This window comes from Mustela nigripes, chromosome 10 (genome assembly GCF_022355385.1).
Source record: "Mustela nigripes isolate SB6536 chromosome 10, MUSNIG.SB6536, whole genome shotgun sequence".
In the NCBI taxonomy this organism is placed as follows: domain Eukaryota; kingdom Metazoa; phylum Chordata; class Mammalia; order Carnivora; family Mustelidae; genus Mustela; species Mustela nigripes.
The window spans coordinates 26,979,695-26,996,799 of record NC_081566.1 but is presented as its reverse complement, the minus strand read 5'-3'; the positions used below and the strand labels follow the sequence as shown (position 1 = coordinate 26,996,799).

Sequence of the window (17,105 nt, the reverse complement as noted above, 5' to 3'; positions counted from 1 at the left end):
GCAGATGGGCTCTACCTTCCTGGTTTCAGTTCTGTAGATCTGGGGTGGGCCTGAGAATGTGCATTTCTCGCCAGTTCAGGGGTGGTGGCTGCTGCGGGCTGGCTGTTGTTAGCATAACTACAGGTCCCTGCGGAAAGGAGGAAGCCGCCAAACTAAGAACCCTGGGCTTGGAATCTGAGGCCTGAGATTTGAGTCCTGACCTCCCCCCACAGCTCTTTGTGGACTGTGGGGCCTTGCCAAGTCCCCAGAACTGTGAGTCCGTTTCCTCCTGGGACTAAGAGCTGCTGCCCCACCTTGTAGGCTACCCTGAGGGGGTCAGAGGAGGGTACTTATGTAAAGAGAGTCTGTGGCTCAGAGACCTGATGAAAACCGAGTGTTACTGTAGGAACATGACTTGATTTAGCTTGGGATTGATACAGGCCCTTATCGCCTCTTATGAGCTGAATTAAAAAGCAGACTGATGAGAAGATGACAAGGATGGTGGGGAAATAGTAGAGAAACAAGTCAGATGATGTGAGTGAATTTCCAGACAGATGTCATGAAGCTCTAAACCGAGCCTATGCGCCAGGAAGTCTCCGGAAACTCAGGTGTGTGTGCGAGGAGTGCATGTGCGAGGAGCTGGTGTGTGAGCAGCGGGTGTGCGAGGATTGTTAAGGAGGCTGGTGCTTCCTCGGGTGTGGGGTCCAGCTGGCCTCTGAGGAATGGTTAGGATGTGGACCGAGGAGGGCAGAGGGATGCTGGGGGCAGAAGCATGGGGGCAGATCCATGGACTGCTCAAGGGGCGCGTGCCCATGGGGACAGCGGGCTCCCAGACTGGGAAGCTACAGCCGAGTTCCAGGCCTGCAGAGCCAGGGGGGAAGGAGCAGCTCCCTCCAGGTGGTGGGAAAGGGGACATTAAGTCTGAGGGTCTGAAAGTGTGTGTGTGTGCTTCAGGGAAGGCTGGGGAGGCTGTTGGGTTGAGGTAAGTGCAACCTGAGGAGCACAGGCTGGGGTGAGGGCATCTGTGAGTGATCTGCAGGAGGAAGGCCTTGACAAAGGGGTCTGTCCGATGTGGTTGGGGGTTCAAGTTCGGGTGCCTGGGAGGCTGGTTGAGCAACAACATGGAAGACAGGCGAGGGTTACCTTGCAGAAGGGGTATCAGGTGCTGTGAGGAGAGCCGATGGGTTTGGTTTTGGATGTTTGGTTACTTCACATGACTGCAGGGCCTCCAAGTGAGAATGTTTTTCAGGCTTTTGGAGAGACAGGTCAGTTAGGAGAATCTGTTTGTATCATGTTCTCCTCTTGGCTGTTTTGAGAGAGGAGTGATTCCCTGTGACGTACTGGCTGGATCCCTGGCATTTTTGTGCCCAAAGATTGTCCTGCTGAGTCCAAAACACAATCATCATCTCAGTGGCCAAACTTCGACGCTCACCTCTCATGTGTCCTCTCCCGCAGGGGATGCTCTGACTTACCACAATGGATGGAAGTTTACAACTTTCGACAGAGACAATGATATCGCCCTCAGCAACTGTGCCCTGACCCATCATGGTGGCTGGTGGTACAAGAACTGCCACTTGGCCAACCCCAACGGCAGATACGGGGAGACCAAACACAGTGAGGTAAGTGACAGAGGAACTTTTTTGTCCCATGCTCTGCTCAAAGCTTTCTGTTCCCAGGGACACTCTCCAGGCTGGTTTGGTCCTCTCCTTCTGATGCCTCCTCTCAGGACAGGAGGGCTTCTTCTCCAGGCTTCATGGCCTTGAGGTCAAGGCTTTCCCTGCCCATCTACAGAAGCTCTTCCCCCACCCCACCGCATTCCCACCGGGGCTGCATGCTTACTTAGTATAGGTGGGTGGGAACTCAGGCTGTCCGCTGCTGGGCAAAGACAGATAACGTGGATTATGCACGTCTCTATGTACTGGTTCACACATGGACACTGTTTTAGTAACAAAATACTGTAGGCTGGGTGACTTGAACAACATACATTTATTTCTGAGTTTTGGAGGCTACGAAGTCCAAGATCACGTTATCAGTAGATTCAGTTCCTGGGGAAAGCTCTCTGTCTTAAGGATGACGGCCTTTTCACTGTGTCTTCATATAGTGGAGAGAGAGCTCTGGTCTTTTTTCCTTTTCTTATAATGGTATTGAGCCCAGGGCACCTTCGTGGCTCAGTTGGTTGGGCGTCTGACTCTTGGTTTCAGCACGGGTTATATCTCAGAGTTGTGAGATTGAGCCCCGTGTGCACTCAGCATGGAATCTGCTTGATGTTCTCTCCCCGCCACCCCCGTGCTCTTCCTCCTGTTCATTCTCTCTCTTTCTCAGTAAATACATAAATAAAATCTTAAAAAAAAAAAAAAAAAGGGCACTAATCCCATCTTGAGGCACCCACCCTCCCGAGTTCATCTAACTCAACATAACTAACTCAACTCATCTAACTTCAACATATGCATTGGGCATTGGGGCATTGGGGGTGGGACACAAGCATTCCGTTCATAACAGACACTTTGTAATTCTTTCTAGTTGTTTTCCCAGTGAAACCTGAGCTATTTTTCCCAAATCCTTTGATCACCAGGAAAATAAAGTCTTTTCCACTTTTGAGTAGACTCACCTCTGGATCCACTTCCTCCAAAGCCACTCAGAGTCTACTGAGAGTGTTATGCTAAACTCCATCTGAGCGTTCTCCACGGCTTCTCTCCCCTTCCTTGTTCTGAAAAGTTCCTCCCATTGATTTCTCAGACCTCTGTGAGCTGTGGGCATCCTCTTGACTCCTTGCCAGCTGTCAGACAGCTCCTGTCTGCTCCTTGAAAATGGCATCCTTGTTCCCGCTTCTCATGAATCCATCCCCTCCCCGAGCTCCTCCCCAGCTTGGGTTTCTGATTTCCCACCCTGGGTCCATTCTAGCTTTTAGGAATCCAGCTTTCCCCAGAAGTCACCTTGTGACTGGTATTACCGTAAATATTAGTGCATCTCAAGTCCGGGTACAGTTTGATTACTTTGGCCCCGACGAGGCAGCAGGGACTCCCAATCCTTGTGCGAAGATTCTTCAAAGGGAAGAAGAGATTTTCCCCCAGGAAGGCTGAGGAGGGTGGGCCCATGAATCATGGTGGCAGCACGTGGGCTGACCCAGGGAAGCCTGTGATCAGAGATCAAATATTTGAAATGAGCAGCCAGCATGCCCTAAACCATCCCCGCATTTGCTAATAAAAGACATTCATCTGGTTAATGTGCTTTTCACAGTCTGCAAGGCATTTAAGCTTCTTGTTTATTATTTACCTCACAAATTAAAATACATAAAATTGGTCACTTGGGCTCTTTATTGGCCAGGTTGCAAGGTTATTAAGTGAATTAAATATTATTGCGTTCACCAGTCAAAAGACATAAAATGAAATTTAGTTTCCAGCAGGCTATTTGTTACCCCAGAGCTAGTATCTAAACAGTCTAAATTGAAAATTATTTTACACGATTGACCAATTAATATGTTTATTTTTGCCTTTAATTTTTGGAAGGAAAAGTGTGAGGCAAAGATAATGGGCGTGTTGCTGTCCAGGTTGACCATGTATTGGCTTTGCTGCTGCCGTGGTCTCCCCCATTGCCCTGGGCTCACACCCCATCCTTCCAACTACTGGGGTGGGGTGGGGTTGGGGCGGGGTTGGGGCCTTCCAAGTCATCAGCCTGTCAGACCTCAGCTGCCCAGCAGAGGGCGCATGTCTCTAGTTTCAGCCCTACTTCTACAAGGACCCCAGTGACCACTTGTCTCACTTTTTCTCTCCCCTAAGCAGGGAGGGAGGGTTTTCCCGGGAAAGAGGCATTCCTTCCAGCATAACCCACCCCTCCTTCCTCCCAAGTTGCCTCTTCTTGATGCTGGCTTTGTTTTTTTCTTTTTTGTAGGGGGTAAACTGGGAGCCATGGAAAGGACATGAATTCTCCATTCCTTATGTTGAGTTGAAAATCCGCCCTCATGGCTACAGTGGGGAGCAAGTCCTGGGCAGAAAGAAGCGGACACTAGGAGAAAATTCGAGAACGTTCTGATGGCCTATGGGAGCCGTCGTCGCACGAGGCAAGACTGGCCTGGGATTGGGGCTGTGTAGGCTTGGGGCAGGTGGGTAGAAGTGACTGGTTCATGGACGTTCGGGGGATGCTCCTGGACTCTGGTTTCTCAGATGGCTGGATAACCTTCAGAACAAAGCACGTGACCAAGCTTCAGACCATACAAGTCACTTCCCTGTCACCTGCATTTTTGCCCTTCTATACTGGGGGCCTGAAAGTCAACCAGTGGTAACATATGGGAAAGACAACACCAGACTGCAAGGTTTTCAGTCTATCTTCAGGAACAAATATATGGGATTAGTGGGGAAAAGGAAAAAAAAAATCAACTTGCACTTCACCAATTGGAAATCTCTGGAAATTGGCATATATCTATATCTATATCTATATCTGCTACTAGAAGCCTTTTTCTTGGAAAGAAGCACCAAGGAGGGGTTCTTTTTGATGACCAAGGGGCTAAAGTGGCCTGATGCTTGTTACCTCCCATCGTCACTGGGTTTTGAGAAAAAAGCTGTAAATCTTTCCCCATTTAAAAGATGCTAGTGTTAGGAGGAAGAAAAAAGGGACCACAAGGACCAACATGGATTCCTATCTAGCTAAGTTGTGACCAGCATCCAGCATGCTGGAAACCAAGCTTCTGTGTTACTGCTCTTCTCGAAGGCCCCCTTCCCACTTATTTGCATAATCACTTGCATAGATCTGCATATGTTGTGAATAAATTCTCACTCATTTCAACTTTAAATAATTGGACTCTTTCGATGATTGATTCCTCCCAAAGACTCTTCTGTGACTCCCTTTCATGTCCTCCGGTCCGCAGCCTCCCCCCCTTTCCCTGGCCTCCCACATGGTCAGACCCGTAGGTGTTCTGCAGCTTCTCTGAGACAGAGGCGTACTGTTTGAACGGGCACTTGGCCAGTTGGATCCTTTGGGCTTATTTTCCTGTGACTCTGGAAGGTTCTTCTGTAGCGAAGTCCATGATCATTATTAAAGTAACTTAAATTCCTACTTAAGAAAGAAAGAATAATAAACCACCTGATTTTTAAAAAATGTGCCTGTGTTATTGAACTCACATGTGTGCACTCAAATTCTAAATTTAACCTAAGTGCACGCAGAGGTACAGTTTGTGCATTACGGTGGAATTTGGTCGGCCTGTGGTTGCACACTTGGATGACAGCAAACAGTGGGGTTTGGAACCAGGAGAGGTGAGGAAGTGGGAAGAGAGGCACGTGCCCTAAAGCCCACAGCACCGTTCCAGGACCAGGAATCCTTTCCTGCCTGGGCTTCTCTAGGCTTTAACCTCTGGCTGAAGGCCAAGCCATACTCTCGAAATGGTTCACGTCGCTGCTGTAAGTTTTCAGCATCCTTCTGCAGCCTGTACCACAGTAACTGCTGGGTCTGGTGAGGATGGTCCAAACAAGAGGTCAAGAGGAGTTTGTGTCTGCCTGTTTTGTCCCAGGCAGCGTGCCCTGCCCTGGGGGGGATAGAGGTGCCATCGCAGAGGCGAGCGAGCCGAACAGTGTGGGTCCTGCCATTCAAGCCTTCAGTCACTACTCATTCCAGCAAATGCTGATGGGGCCCTATGAGGGGCCGGGGCCCTCTCCGAGTCCCAGTGCTAAAGAACTGCAGACAGTGTGCCATTCCGGTCCTTGTGCTTCAGTTCTGTCGGTGGAGACAGAGAAAACCAACACATAAATGTACCAGTCCAGAGAGCCTAGCTCTGGCAGAAAAATAAACTCAGATTAGGAGGTGGAGTTTGGCCTTGGAGCGGGGGACAGCGCAGGTCTCTCCAAGGAGGAGACGTTTGCCGAGACCTGCCACATTACTGGGGTCCTGATCCAGCTTTGTCGGGGCTGGGGCGGAACTGATTTCCTTGTCCTCTTGAAGGTCCCTCGGCCCGGCTTCCCGGTTCCGAGTCCTCATGTGCCCTGTAGGCCCAGGATGGTCCTCACTGTGATGGGTCGGGAGCTTGGCACTCGGCCTGGCAAAGGCAGGCTTTTTAGAAAAGAAGGGCTTCTTTGCAAAGTGGATCAAGGCCCAGAATGACTCAGGGCCGGTGGACATGTCCATGCGGTAGACATGCTTTCTGACTCCTGACATGCTTGCTAACCGTGCTGGGTCAAGCAAAGATCATGGGGTCCCTTCGTTAGGCCTTGGGCCTTGGTAGGTCTGAGCTGGGGTTCTGCCCTGTTGGAGGGTGCTCCTGGAGGAGCTCGTCTCTGTTTCGGAGCTGCCCGTGAGGCCAGCCGCCCACCCCTGCATTCACCTGCCACAGTGTTTTTCCACCGGGAGCCAATATAAGAACTGGTGGAAACGAGTAGAGTCTTGTTTCCTTTTGCCAGCAGGAGTCCTGCTGACTGAAGGGACTGGCAGAGAAAACAGCTGCTCTGTAAGCTTCTACATCACGGGGCAGAGAAGGAAGTCGAGAGAAGTTCATTTTTAAAGGGTATTTATCTGACTGAGGAGAACATTCCAGTCCTAAATATCTGTGCCGGATTCACTGTAAGGGGACCAGCTCTAGCAGCCCCATGCTGGGGTCACACACAGAGTGTAAGTCCTTGGGCTGGGAGTCTGGACAAACCTGCTTTTCAAAGGGGCACCTCAGAGTCTGATTATGAGCCCCCAGGGGTTTGAAGGTGCAGGGGCAATCCGTCCCCGTGAGGACAGACTGGAGAGAACAACAGCTGTCCCAGAAGGATGGGCTGCGAGTCAAGCAGGGGGCAGAGCAAGGTCAGAATCATTACAAGCAACTGCTGGAGTTTCTGAGCCATTCTCTGTTCCACGCAAGATACTGGCTGGTCAGGCCATCACGGACAGAGCCCAGGCCCTGCTTCTAGTAGCCTCGGATGCGGCGTGGACGGACAGCTGAGGGCACAAACCACGGCAGCAGGAGCACGTCGGGGGGATAGAGTCAGCAGGGGTGTGGACTGACCCTGCGAGCAAGTATCATGGACATGATGGTCAGCATTAGGTCTGGAAGAAGAGTCTGCTTTTGTCTGGGAGGCAGGGCACCTCGGGGGAAGGGAACGTGATGGCAGGGATGGGAAAGCGTGGAGGGTGGTGTGCAGGAGGGAGGAATGTGGTTTCTTGGTGGGATGAGGAGTGCTCGGTGGGAAGCCATGCCGGAGAGGTGGGCAGGGGCCTCTCTCTGCTCGCACCGTGCATCCGAATCGGCTCGGCTTTGGTATATGGAACCTGCTTCTCCTCCAGGGACTCTTCTCAAGGGGTCTCAGCTGAGCCCTGTGCCTCCAGGGTTTCCAAAACCATCATGCCACAGGCCCTGAGGACCTCTGCTGGGACGAACGAGCTGGGCAGCAGAGGGCATTCATGGGTGTTGAATGCTGCAGTCGTGCTGGTGGTCAGGATTGCTTTTTGGAAATCTCCGTCTGGTGGCAGGATGGAGAATGATTGAAGCTGCTCAAGGGAGTTTTGGGGAGAGGGTGGGGATGCCCAAGCAGGTTAAGTGCTCTTGCGGTAGACCATGGCTCTTGGGTCTGTGGCAGAAATGGTGGGAAAGGGGAGAAGGCACTGATTAAAGAGATTTTGAGGAGGAGGGATCAGCAGGAGTTGAGGGGCCTGGGTGGTAAAGGGAGCGCTCCTTTCACGGCGCTAGAGCTGGTGGTTTCTGACAGCAGGTCCTCTGGGAATCGGCCCCCGAGTTTATGTTTATCTCATGACATCACAAGCTCTGAGCTTTTCAACCGAGAATTCGTAGGGATTCGAGGATCATTAAAGCCAGAATACGCCGAATGAGCCAGGGAGAAACACTAAGAAGGACTCAAGGGATGGTGAGCACGGGAGGTCAGGAAGCACAAGCACCAGGTGTGGTGTGGGAAGAGAGGAGACGCGGAGGGGGAGACATGCGAACGGACCTACAGCCAGGCAGGAGGGAAAACAGGCACAAGCAATGAAAAGCTCTTGGCAAAACATAGTCGTTTGCTGGAGCAAGTCCAAATCATTCCAAATTTTTCCAAAATTTCCAAATCATTCCCTTAAGCTGTCCAGCAGGGCAGTGAAGAGGAACAGGAAGGAGTTTCTGCTCACAAAGGGCACACCCCCGAAGTAGACATGCTGTATCCACACAGGCCAGGAGATGGCAGTGTTGTCCCATTAGGAGCATCTCCCTTCAAGGCCACTTTCCAATCCTCTATTAAGAGGCGTTCTGGGGGTCCTCACTTTTCTTCCTTCCTGAGTAACATGGTCTGGAGAATCAGCTTAGGGGTGACGGCCCAGCGTCCAGCCCATTCTTGGTGATGGTGCAGGTAGCGTTGCTGCTGGACTAATGCACAAATCAGGAAACTGGGAAATACCTTGAAGAGATTGGCTAGTGAAATCTGGACTCTAATCCCCGAGCAGAACTCCTGGGCTGGTGCTGAGACAGGAGATGGGTCCCCTGGCCTGATGAGAGGTGAAAGGGGCACCCTCGGAAGAGATTTTAGGCAGCTCCTAATGTATAAATGTATCCACTTCCCAAAGTCCTTCTGTTGGTTGTTTCTATGGGGAAAATGGGGAATGGGTAGAATCCCACTTCCAATGTTCTATAAGAAAGTTAGGTTCCTAGGTTAGCCCATACATGCCTGTTTATTCTTTTTTTTTTTAAATTTATTTGACAGACAGAGATGACAAGCAGGCAAAGAGGCAGTCGGGGGAATGGGGAGCAGGCTCCCCGCTGAGCAGAGAGCCCTATGTGGGGCTCGATCCCAGGACCCTGGGATCATGACCTGAGCCAAACATGCTTGTTTATTCTATAATGCCGATAAATTGCAGTGCACGTTTAATGACAGAAACAAAACGATGGTATTGCAGTATTGTAATTTAAATAAAGGAAGAAAGCAAAATGGGGGTGGCAATGGTTCTTTACTTGGGTAAGTGAAGCAAATTACGTTTAATTAGACCAGAGAAGGAGGCAGGTGAGGCTTGCTATGGACCACCTGAAGGAGACATCTGAGTACTCTGAAGGCTTATGGACCGAGCCCTTGAGTGATTCAAAGTTTTCCAACTCAAAGGAGGTACGGCAAGCCAACGGGTCTTTGAGGAGCCCAAATCCGCAGACAAGCCTGGGTCACGGTGCCTGGCGTGTATGGAAGGGGCACTAGGATGGGATCCTGGAGACTTCGGTTCCCATTCCAGGTCTGGGCGAGTTGCCATCTTCTCTAGACCTCATGTTCTTCATTTATAAAACAGGAATGACCTCAGTCCCTGATGTTCTCCCTGTAAGAATCAAATAAGATCCTGAAAACACTCTTATGTAACACATAGCACCCTGGAATGGTAAGAGGGCTTCGATTTTAGTGCTTGTAACTGCAATCGAAACGTTTGGATCTTCTCTCTTCTTTGATAACAGTGTACCTCTAGCCAGCTCTAAGATGTATGTGCCACGGATAGCCCACAATGGGATCTTCACAGATCACAGATGGAAGGAAGAGAAAAGGCAGGGTGAGAAAGAATCAGGCACAGGTTCCTGGGAGATGATACGAATTGAGCAGTACAGGAGCTCTCCATGGCAGCGTGTCCCCAATAGTGTTCCTCAGGACCCTTGCCCCATCCAGGTCTGCTACAAAAATAGTTTTCATGGCCAAAAAAGCTGGGAAAACTCTGAGTTAAAAAGAGTTATGCTAGTTTCTTTACTATAGTACCCATTAGAACATTTGGTATGAGGTATGACAGATCATATGAGGCACCCACAGATCCCATGGGGTGAAGAGGGGATGTCATGTAGTTATGTAGTATTTTGTAAATGTATTTGACCATAAGATTTTTTTTTTTTTTTTTGCTATTGTTTTCTGAGTAGATAATATTTCTCAAGGTGTGGTTCAGGGATCACTGGCAATTACCCAGAGTGCTTGTTAGAAGAGCAGGTGGTCTGGACCCACTATAGACTTAGTAAATCTATCCAAAGGGCAGAGGGATGCAGAATCTGCACATGTAAGAAACACCCCAGTGATCCCTTTACTCCCCCCCCCCCCCCCCCGCCTCATCAATACATTATTTAGCATATGGTATGCACGAAGCTCCGTTCTAGTCATTGGAAATAAGGTGGTGAGTAAGAGAGTTACTTTTCAGGCCTCACAAAGGCTGCTTCTAATGAGGATGGGCTGGGAGGCGAGCACGGAGGGACAGGAACACACGGAGCCTAGCATGGTCTGGTTTTGCGATCCAGAAGACTTGCATGGTTAGGGACATTTTCCTGAGGCAATGATGAACACTAGAAATACCTCACTAAAAATGTGTAAGGACAATTAAAACTCAGGGTTATGAAAATCCCTCATCTGTCAGGGGAGCATGGCAGTCTTGATCCTGATGGATCTGTGAGCATCCCATAAAACCCGGAAGTCTTTAGCCCATTTAGTTTGAAGCCCAGCGGTGGAGCTGGAAGGATGTTCTAAGGGAAACGCCACAGGGAGTGGAAAATGTTGACCCGAAGTATTTCTCAATCTGGCCACAGGGGGCACTGTCACACAGGGTGGCTTGGTTGCTCGCAGAAGGGGCCGAGACCAGGGTGAGTGGGTACCCTACCCATGACATATTGCAAACTGGGAGTCTCTGTATTACTGTACACTGTGCAATGTGTGGTGAAATTAGGGACCCTATCACTCCAAGAGGAGTAGAAAAACGCCCCTATCTCCTTTGATCTGTCTGTATCATTTGACTCTAGGGACTCCCTTTTTTCTTAAAAGTTTCTTCTCCTTTGGCTTCAAGGATACAACTCTCTCATTATCTTCCTTCTACCCTTAATTACAACCGCTGACGTTTACAGAGCTCTGTGTCGAACGCTTTATACGCTTTATCTTATTTGCTGCTTTGTCCCTGTCCCTTTGAGAGAGGACTATCATTAACTCTGAATTTACAGAGATTAAGTCATGGCCTAAATTCCATAACCAGGGGACGGTGGAGTCAGCATCAGATTCAGGACACCCTTAGTCCTGAGTCCTAGCCTAATGTGGAAGCAGTGACCACATTGGGCTGTAATGGTCTATTAGCTTGTCTGTCTCCCCACCTGGGCTGTGAGCCTCTCCAGAAACACTCTGTGTTGCTGGCATCTGCTAAAGAATCCAAAATGCTAACAGAGTAAGTCATCTCAAAGAGGGAGTTAGATACACGCATGCATGGCCATTCCCCAATGAAGGATCACAGGTTTCTGAAAATATCCCTTTGAACCCATGATGGGGACAGACAGCTATATTGAAGGAACTCTTTTTCCTTAGTCAATGTAATCCTGTGACTTTGAATTTGGGGAGAAATACTAAAATCAAAGGACAAGGGGCCAGCGCAGAGGTTCTGGTGAGTTGAGAATGCTCAAAGCCTTGTCCAGATCCACATGCCCAACGCTGTGGGCAGGGCTAAGCCTGGGCGGGTGGGGCTGGTGGCCTTTAGCCCTGGTGTCCCCTCAGGTGTGTAGCAGCTGCTTCCTGCTGGTTTCTGGACAACGGTCTCTGCTCTGTACTGGAAAGTTTGGAAGTCCTGGAGGAAAGAACAGAGGGCTGGACAAAGACTCTCCTTGGGCTGCCGTGAGTGTGTGGCAATGAGGAAGGGAGCCCAGGAATCAACTACCTCTACGGAAATGTCAGCCTGCCCAGGGGGAAAGAAAGCAAGGGGGGGCCGGTGCCGTAGGCCCATCTTCCTAGACCCTTCGTTGAAATGCAGTAAACAGAGTTTTACCAGCCTGTTTGACTCTGCCACCCTCATCCCCACCAAGCAATCAGCAGCTGGCAGCCGCACATAGCCATTGAGTGCTTGAACTGTGGTGGTTATAACTCACCTACTAGACGGTTAATTTAATTTAATTTTAATTAATTTAAATAACTACCGTATTGGACAGTGGCAAATGCTACCATATTGGACAGTGTAGATAGAGGACATTCCCATCTTCTCTACTTCTACTGGACAGCACTGGTCTGGAGGGCTTCTGCTTAATGGCTGGCTTGGTATCATTGAGGGAGGACTCTGGAGCATTCCGTTTCACCACCAGTGCAAAGGAGTGGTCTACTTGAAAATGAAATGGGTGTTTATACATAGGTGTGTGTGTGTGTCTTCCTGGCTGGTTGGCTAGCTATGTGTGTGTGTGTGTGTACCTATCTAAGTACCTATGAACATATGTATGTATCTATGTCTCTATCTGTGTGTCTACTTCAGCATGTACTATCTCCTCAGCAGCTACAATAGACACTTTGGAGCTCTCCCCTTCCCAACACTGGGTTTAACTTAGAGGTTGATTTTTTACTTAGTTTTTGCTATTTTCCTCTCCCTCCTTTAAGAAGACATTGATTGACCTCATTGAAGGGAATGTTAAGAGTTGCCAGGCAGCATCAGTGTTTTTCGCACAGTTGGCACCTCTCAGGTGCCTGGTCTCCAATTGTCTGCCCTGCAGGCAGTGGGGTGAGAGCCTAGTCCTGGTTCTTTGTCCTTTGTCAGGAATCCTGGGACAGCAGGGTCTTCTGTGTCCTAGTGGGAGTCGCTGCCTCTGTCATTTCGGAGTGATGTCTGGGAGAGGGCAGTTTCTGATGTCAAGAAAGTAACTGATGCCAACGGTAAGGATGCCAGGCATAGCTTTTTATTTTCAAAGTCTTTTATTTAAATAAATTTTTCTTTTGCATGTGTTTGAATTTTCCAGAAAAAAAAATACTGAAAAATACTATACAGCTTGGACCATTTATACTCTTCTTGAAAAGGTGACTACCCTTTTCCTACATTTTCCCCTCCCCCCCGTCCCTTCCCCCCAAGAAATAAAAAAGCAAATACATTGAGCAGTGGGGGAGAAGACCACCTCTGATGGTGGTGGCCAAGTTTGACTGGAGCTGTTCCGATCCCCGAGCCCGTGGTGGTTTAGGAAGCCTCTTCTTTATCATGCTTTTTGCCTCCATTAGCTTAAAGTCTCCGAGATGGGCCAAGCAGGCTCTGGTCCCAAGGTGCCCCTGGCTGCCAGTGGCAGCTCTGGGGAAGAGGCTCGGGAGAAGGAGTAAATGTGATGAGGAATAAAGAAAGGGCTGGACCTGGGATGGGGGTGCTGGGAGAAGCAGGAATGAGAGAAGAAGAAAACACAGGAGAGAAAGACGAAGATGGGCGGGAAGAATGGGGAATGGCTCCGATGACTGCCTTCGGTTCCTTGCATGGACCCATGCATTCAAAAGAAGTTTGGGGGCCTAGGGTACCCCGGCATTGTTGGAGGGTCCCTGGTGGAGGTTGTCAGGAGAGGCTGGGGAGGAGAAAACCTAAGCCTCGTTCAGCAGCATCTGGGTCTCCTGAGTCCGAGGCTATGGAAGCAACAGAGGACGGTTTCTGGGTGTTTCGCGCCTGGAGGTAGTTCAAATCCATTTGATTAGGAAACAGCAGGGCACTGCACCTGGAGACAGAGGCCTTGTCATGGCAATGACAACCGACTGCCGTCTTAATTCAAACTAGCAGCTAGTTGCCATGGCAACCATGTTCCTTGTGTGGTCCTCCCATCGGAGCGATCCTCTCTCCTAGATCACATCTGACACACAGCCTTGGCCATCAGTGCTGCATCTCCCCCAACTCATCCATCTTATGGGGCTTGAGAGTTGGAGGCAGGAAGGGCAGCTGCTCCCAGTGGGCAGTGGCCGGCATGGGGAGGCACAGACATTTGGTGAGGGATGATGGGAAGGGGACAGCTAGATGCTCCCTGACAGGCTGCCCATGTACAAGGGGACAGAGAAGTAGAGAGTGCTTCTTTCTCTGCTCAAAGGGGTTAAGAAGTCAGGGCATTTGGGACCCCTTGGTGCTGGAAGGTGGATGTGACTGGTTCTAAAACACATGAGGGCCAGAATTATGACTCACAGGGTCGCTTGTTAGAAGACCTTGGTGCAACGGTCACCACCAGACACCTGCCCTCTTCTGGCCTGGAGTCTATCTGGAGGGCACGTGAGCACCGGGGAGCCCCAGGGAGCCAAGAGCACACATTTGTCCACGAACCCAATCTTGCAGAACAGCTATCGAAGTTTAGCTAACATTGTTCATTAAATTGCAATTTTACTGTCACCCAGAACAGCCTTCGTGGGGAAATATTTCAAGAGAGCTACCCAGCAGATTTGCAAGTGACCTTTCAGAGCACAACCTGCTCCCAATTTGGAAAGTCTCTGTCTTTGTAATATGGGCACAGTACGATCAAAATACCAACCAGTTTGTCCTATGAGTGAATTAACTCGGCCTCCCAACCTCAGCCTGCTACTCCCTGTGGACCTCGTCTACCTGTCATCATGGGGCTCAGGGCACCCACGTCAACCTGGCTGTTGGTTCTGTAGGCGGCCTCTGGGGAGCATTCAATGGCCACCTCCTGTTTTTTGCAGCAATTAGTGGGCTCAGAAAAGAAGGTCACTTGGGGGAATCGGTAAGGCGTTATGCGTTTACCCTTAACATCATTGCGTATCCAACAGCAACCACGGACAGCTCTAAGTACCTACTGTGTGCAAGGCACGTGCCTGAGCTTCGAGATAAAGAAGCATAAACCTTTACACAGCTTCATTCTACCTTCAGTGACACTCTGTAACTTCCGTATCCCTTCGGCAGCACACCACGCATCCATTACAACCTTACAAACATGATTGCAGTGTGCCTTCTGGGAGACTGCACCAGAAATTGTCTTAATTTCTTCCCTGCTTTGGTTACACAGGAGATCCCTAACTCAGGTGGAGCATTCCTTCCCCATCTGTAAAAAAGACACTGCCCCGGTCCACCGCTGGAGTTCACTGAAGTGGATGGAGTATGCCTGGTTTCCAGAGCATTCTAGAAGTCACTACCAAGAGCTGTTTGTTGGTGCTTGGAGAAGGGTAGCTTGCTGAGTGGTTCTGGGGGTAGCATCTCAAAGAGAGGTCTTAGACAACATCAGATGCCCAACAAGGAAATGGGAACCTTGTCATGGGTTGCAAGATGGAGCTTTCAATGAATTTAGATCCTTCTCACTTTGAACTTTGCCTCCCAGATGGGAAACATGGGAACTGGGCGTGTCTGTATCAATATACAGGGATGGGAGCTGTACCAGGTTGCTGGAATGTCCGAAGATAGGGATTTCCAGTAAAAGGTTATGTAGGGACAAGAACAGGAAAGCACATAGCTTTGACCTGAGTGATAGATGGGTAGGCAGTGCAGAGGTACCTTCCTGGTTATATAATTGTGCACGTGTGCTAGAATCTGGCTGGGCCTTCCCATGAGACATTTCTGGGAGAGCAGATAATGTACTTGCACCAAGTAGATATTCAATGACCATTTGATGAACAGAATACATTAGCCCAGGTACCCGTTGCCGGAATGTGCGTGCATGTGTGTATGTGTGTGCATGTGTGCGCATTTCAGAGACACGTCAAAATGTCTGGACATTCTTTGTGCTTTAGCATCTGGAGCTTGCTGGAGACAGGTGGAAGGCATGCCTGAGTCGGTGGCAACGAGCATTACTATTAGACACGTAGCTGCCTTGACAGTACACAAGGATTGTCTGGAGTTCTTTCCGGGCTGTCCTCCGTGGGGGCACTCAGCCTCAGCTTTGTCCCTTGGTTAGTTCCTCTGTGGACATGAGTGCCTCACATCAGGGCTCTCTAGCCTGTAGTAGTTAGCAGGTGGCTTGGTTCCCGAGGGGGACGTCTCTGCTTCCTGCCTAACTAGACAGGCAGTGATGGCCTCTTTTCCATCTGGAGAAGCTTGGGCTGTGCAGAGATCCAGAGGTCTTCTTCAGCCTTCTTCTTCTTCTTCTTCCTCTTTTTCCCCTTGTTTCGGTCTGGCTGTAGGCCATTCTTGCCTGACCGGCTCCAGCAGCAATGACAACAGATGAAGAGGAATGTGATGACCACTAGCAGTGGCAGCCCCAGAAGGATGCCCAGGCAGATGGTGTTGAAGAGGCCCTCTTGGTGTTTGGTCAAAATGGTGTCCCAAATGATGTTGAAGAAGGAGCTGATTTTCTCCATGGTGCTTGGCTAGACTGGGGCCAGCAGAAGCTCTCAGCTCCCTAGCAAGTCCTGGGCTCAAGAGGAGACAGCCTTGTCCACTTGTCACTTATTCCTCTTCCAGCTTTGGGTTTGGGCATACCAACATCAGCAGCTGAAGAGAGCAAAACACATAATTCAGGAGAAATGCAGCGGGAATGGTCTATGATTTTTAACAACATCATATTTTTTGGGCATAGGAGAAGGGAGGGACTTGGAGATTTCCAGAGTTCACGGAAGTGGTGTTGAAACCCAATAAACAAAATAAATGCATGCATTTAACTACTAACTAATTCATATACACACTATACAGGACTTAGTGTACAAGAACTAGTAGTTTACCAGGCCTGGCACATGGTGGGTGCTCAGCATTTGTTGGATAAATGAACCACGTGCAGAGTCCGTGTTCTGGGCAGGGGTCAGTGCCTCTCCCAGAGCAGTTCTCACCTCCTCTCCCTGCAGCTCACCGGATAGGTGCTGAACACACACTCCTCACAGCTGCATGTGACTTCCTCTGAATACAACTTGCCGTTTTCAATAGTTACTAAAGCTTAAGCACAAGGGGAAATGTCTAAATCTTGCTGCCTGTCATAAGGGGCTTGGACCTCCCCCAGGCCAAGAGGCCAGTGGTCCTTGTCCTGTCTCACCCTGCCTTCATGCTCTCTTCTCTGCTCCGTCTCCTCCCTCCTTACATCCCACTCCTGTGCCCAAGGAGGACTCGCTGAGCTTTGCAGTGGGAGACCCTTCGCTGGTTCTCTCTGTTTCTATCTTCTTCTCTCTCATCACACTCATGTCTGCTTTCTGTCCCTCAACCAAACATTCCCCAGTCTCCTTCTCTGCCTGGTCCTGTTCTTTGCGATGGATAGGGAGTTTTATGGGCTGTTCAGCTATGGTGTTTGGAAACTGGGATGGGATCCCAGCTGCCCTCCTGAGCTCAACTTACAGCTGTTCTGGTTGCTTGTACAGAGGGACCCTTCTTCTACTGGTACCCCTGTCACCTCTCTAGATCTATCTCAGGCCTCAGCTCTCGAGCAAGAGGTCTTAAAGGCTCCTTTGCTTCTGGAATCCACAGGTTCCCACGTCTAAAGACTTGGGAGGGCAGCATGTTTCAAGGAAATCCATGACACCTTCTGGTACAGACATGGCCTGGCACCC

At 49.8% G+C, this 17,105-nt stretch overlaps 2 protein-coding genes across 3 annotated transcripts in view; one reads left to right on the top strand and one right to left on the bottom strand.

The window, feature by feature from the left end:
• The window catches only part of TNN (tenascin N), a 57,011-nt gene extending 52,198 nt beyond the window's left edge, over positions 1-4,813 (top strand). Inside the window, exons 17-18 of the mRNA XM_059414040.1 lie at positions 1,435-1,598; positions 3,868-4,813. Coding sequence (XP_059270023.1) covers positions 1,435-1,598; positions 3,868-4,008 — 305 coding nt within the window. The 3' untranslated portion in view covers positions 4,009-4,813. The remainder of the gene's footprint in view (positions 1-1,434; positions 1,599-3,867) is intronic.
• A 7,751-nt stretch (positions 4,814-12,564) lies between these two features.
• KIAA0040 (KIAA0040 ortholog) overlaps positions 12,565-17,105 on the bottom strand; it is a 42,948-nt gene continuing 38,407 nt past the window's right edge. For both annotated transcript variants that reach the window (XM_059412855.1, XM_059412854.1), the window contains exon 2: positions 12,565-16,065. In XM_059412855.1, the coding sequence (XP_059268838.1) occupies positions 15,630-15,932 (303 nt within the window). In that variant the 5' untranslated portion in view covers positions 15,933-16,065 and the 3' untranslated portion in view covers positions 12,565-15,629. The remainder of the gene's footprint in view (positions 16,066-17,105) is intronic.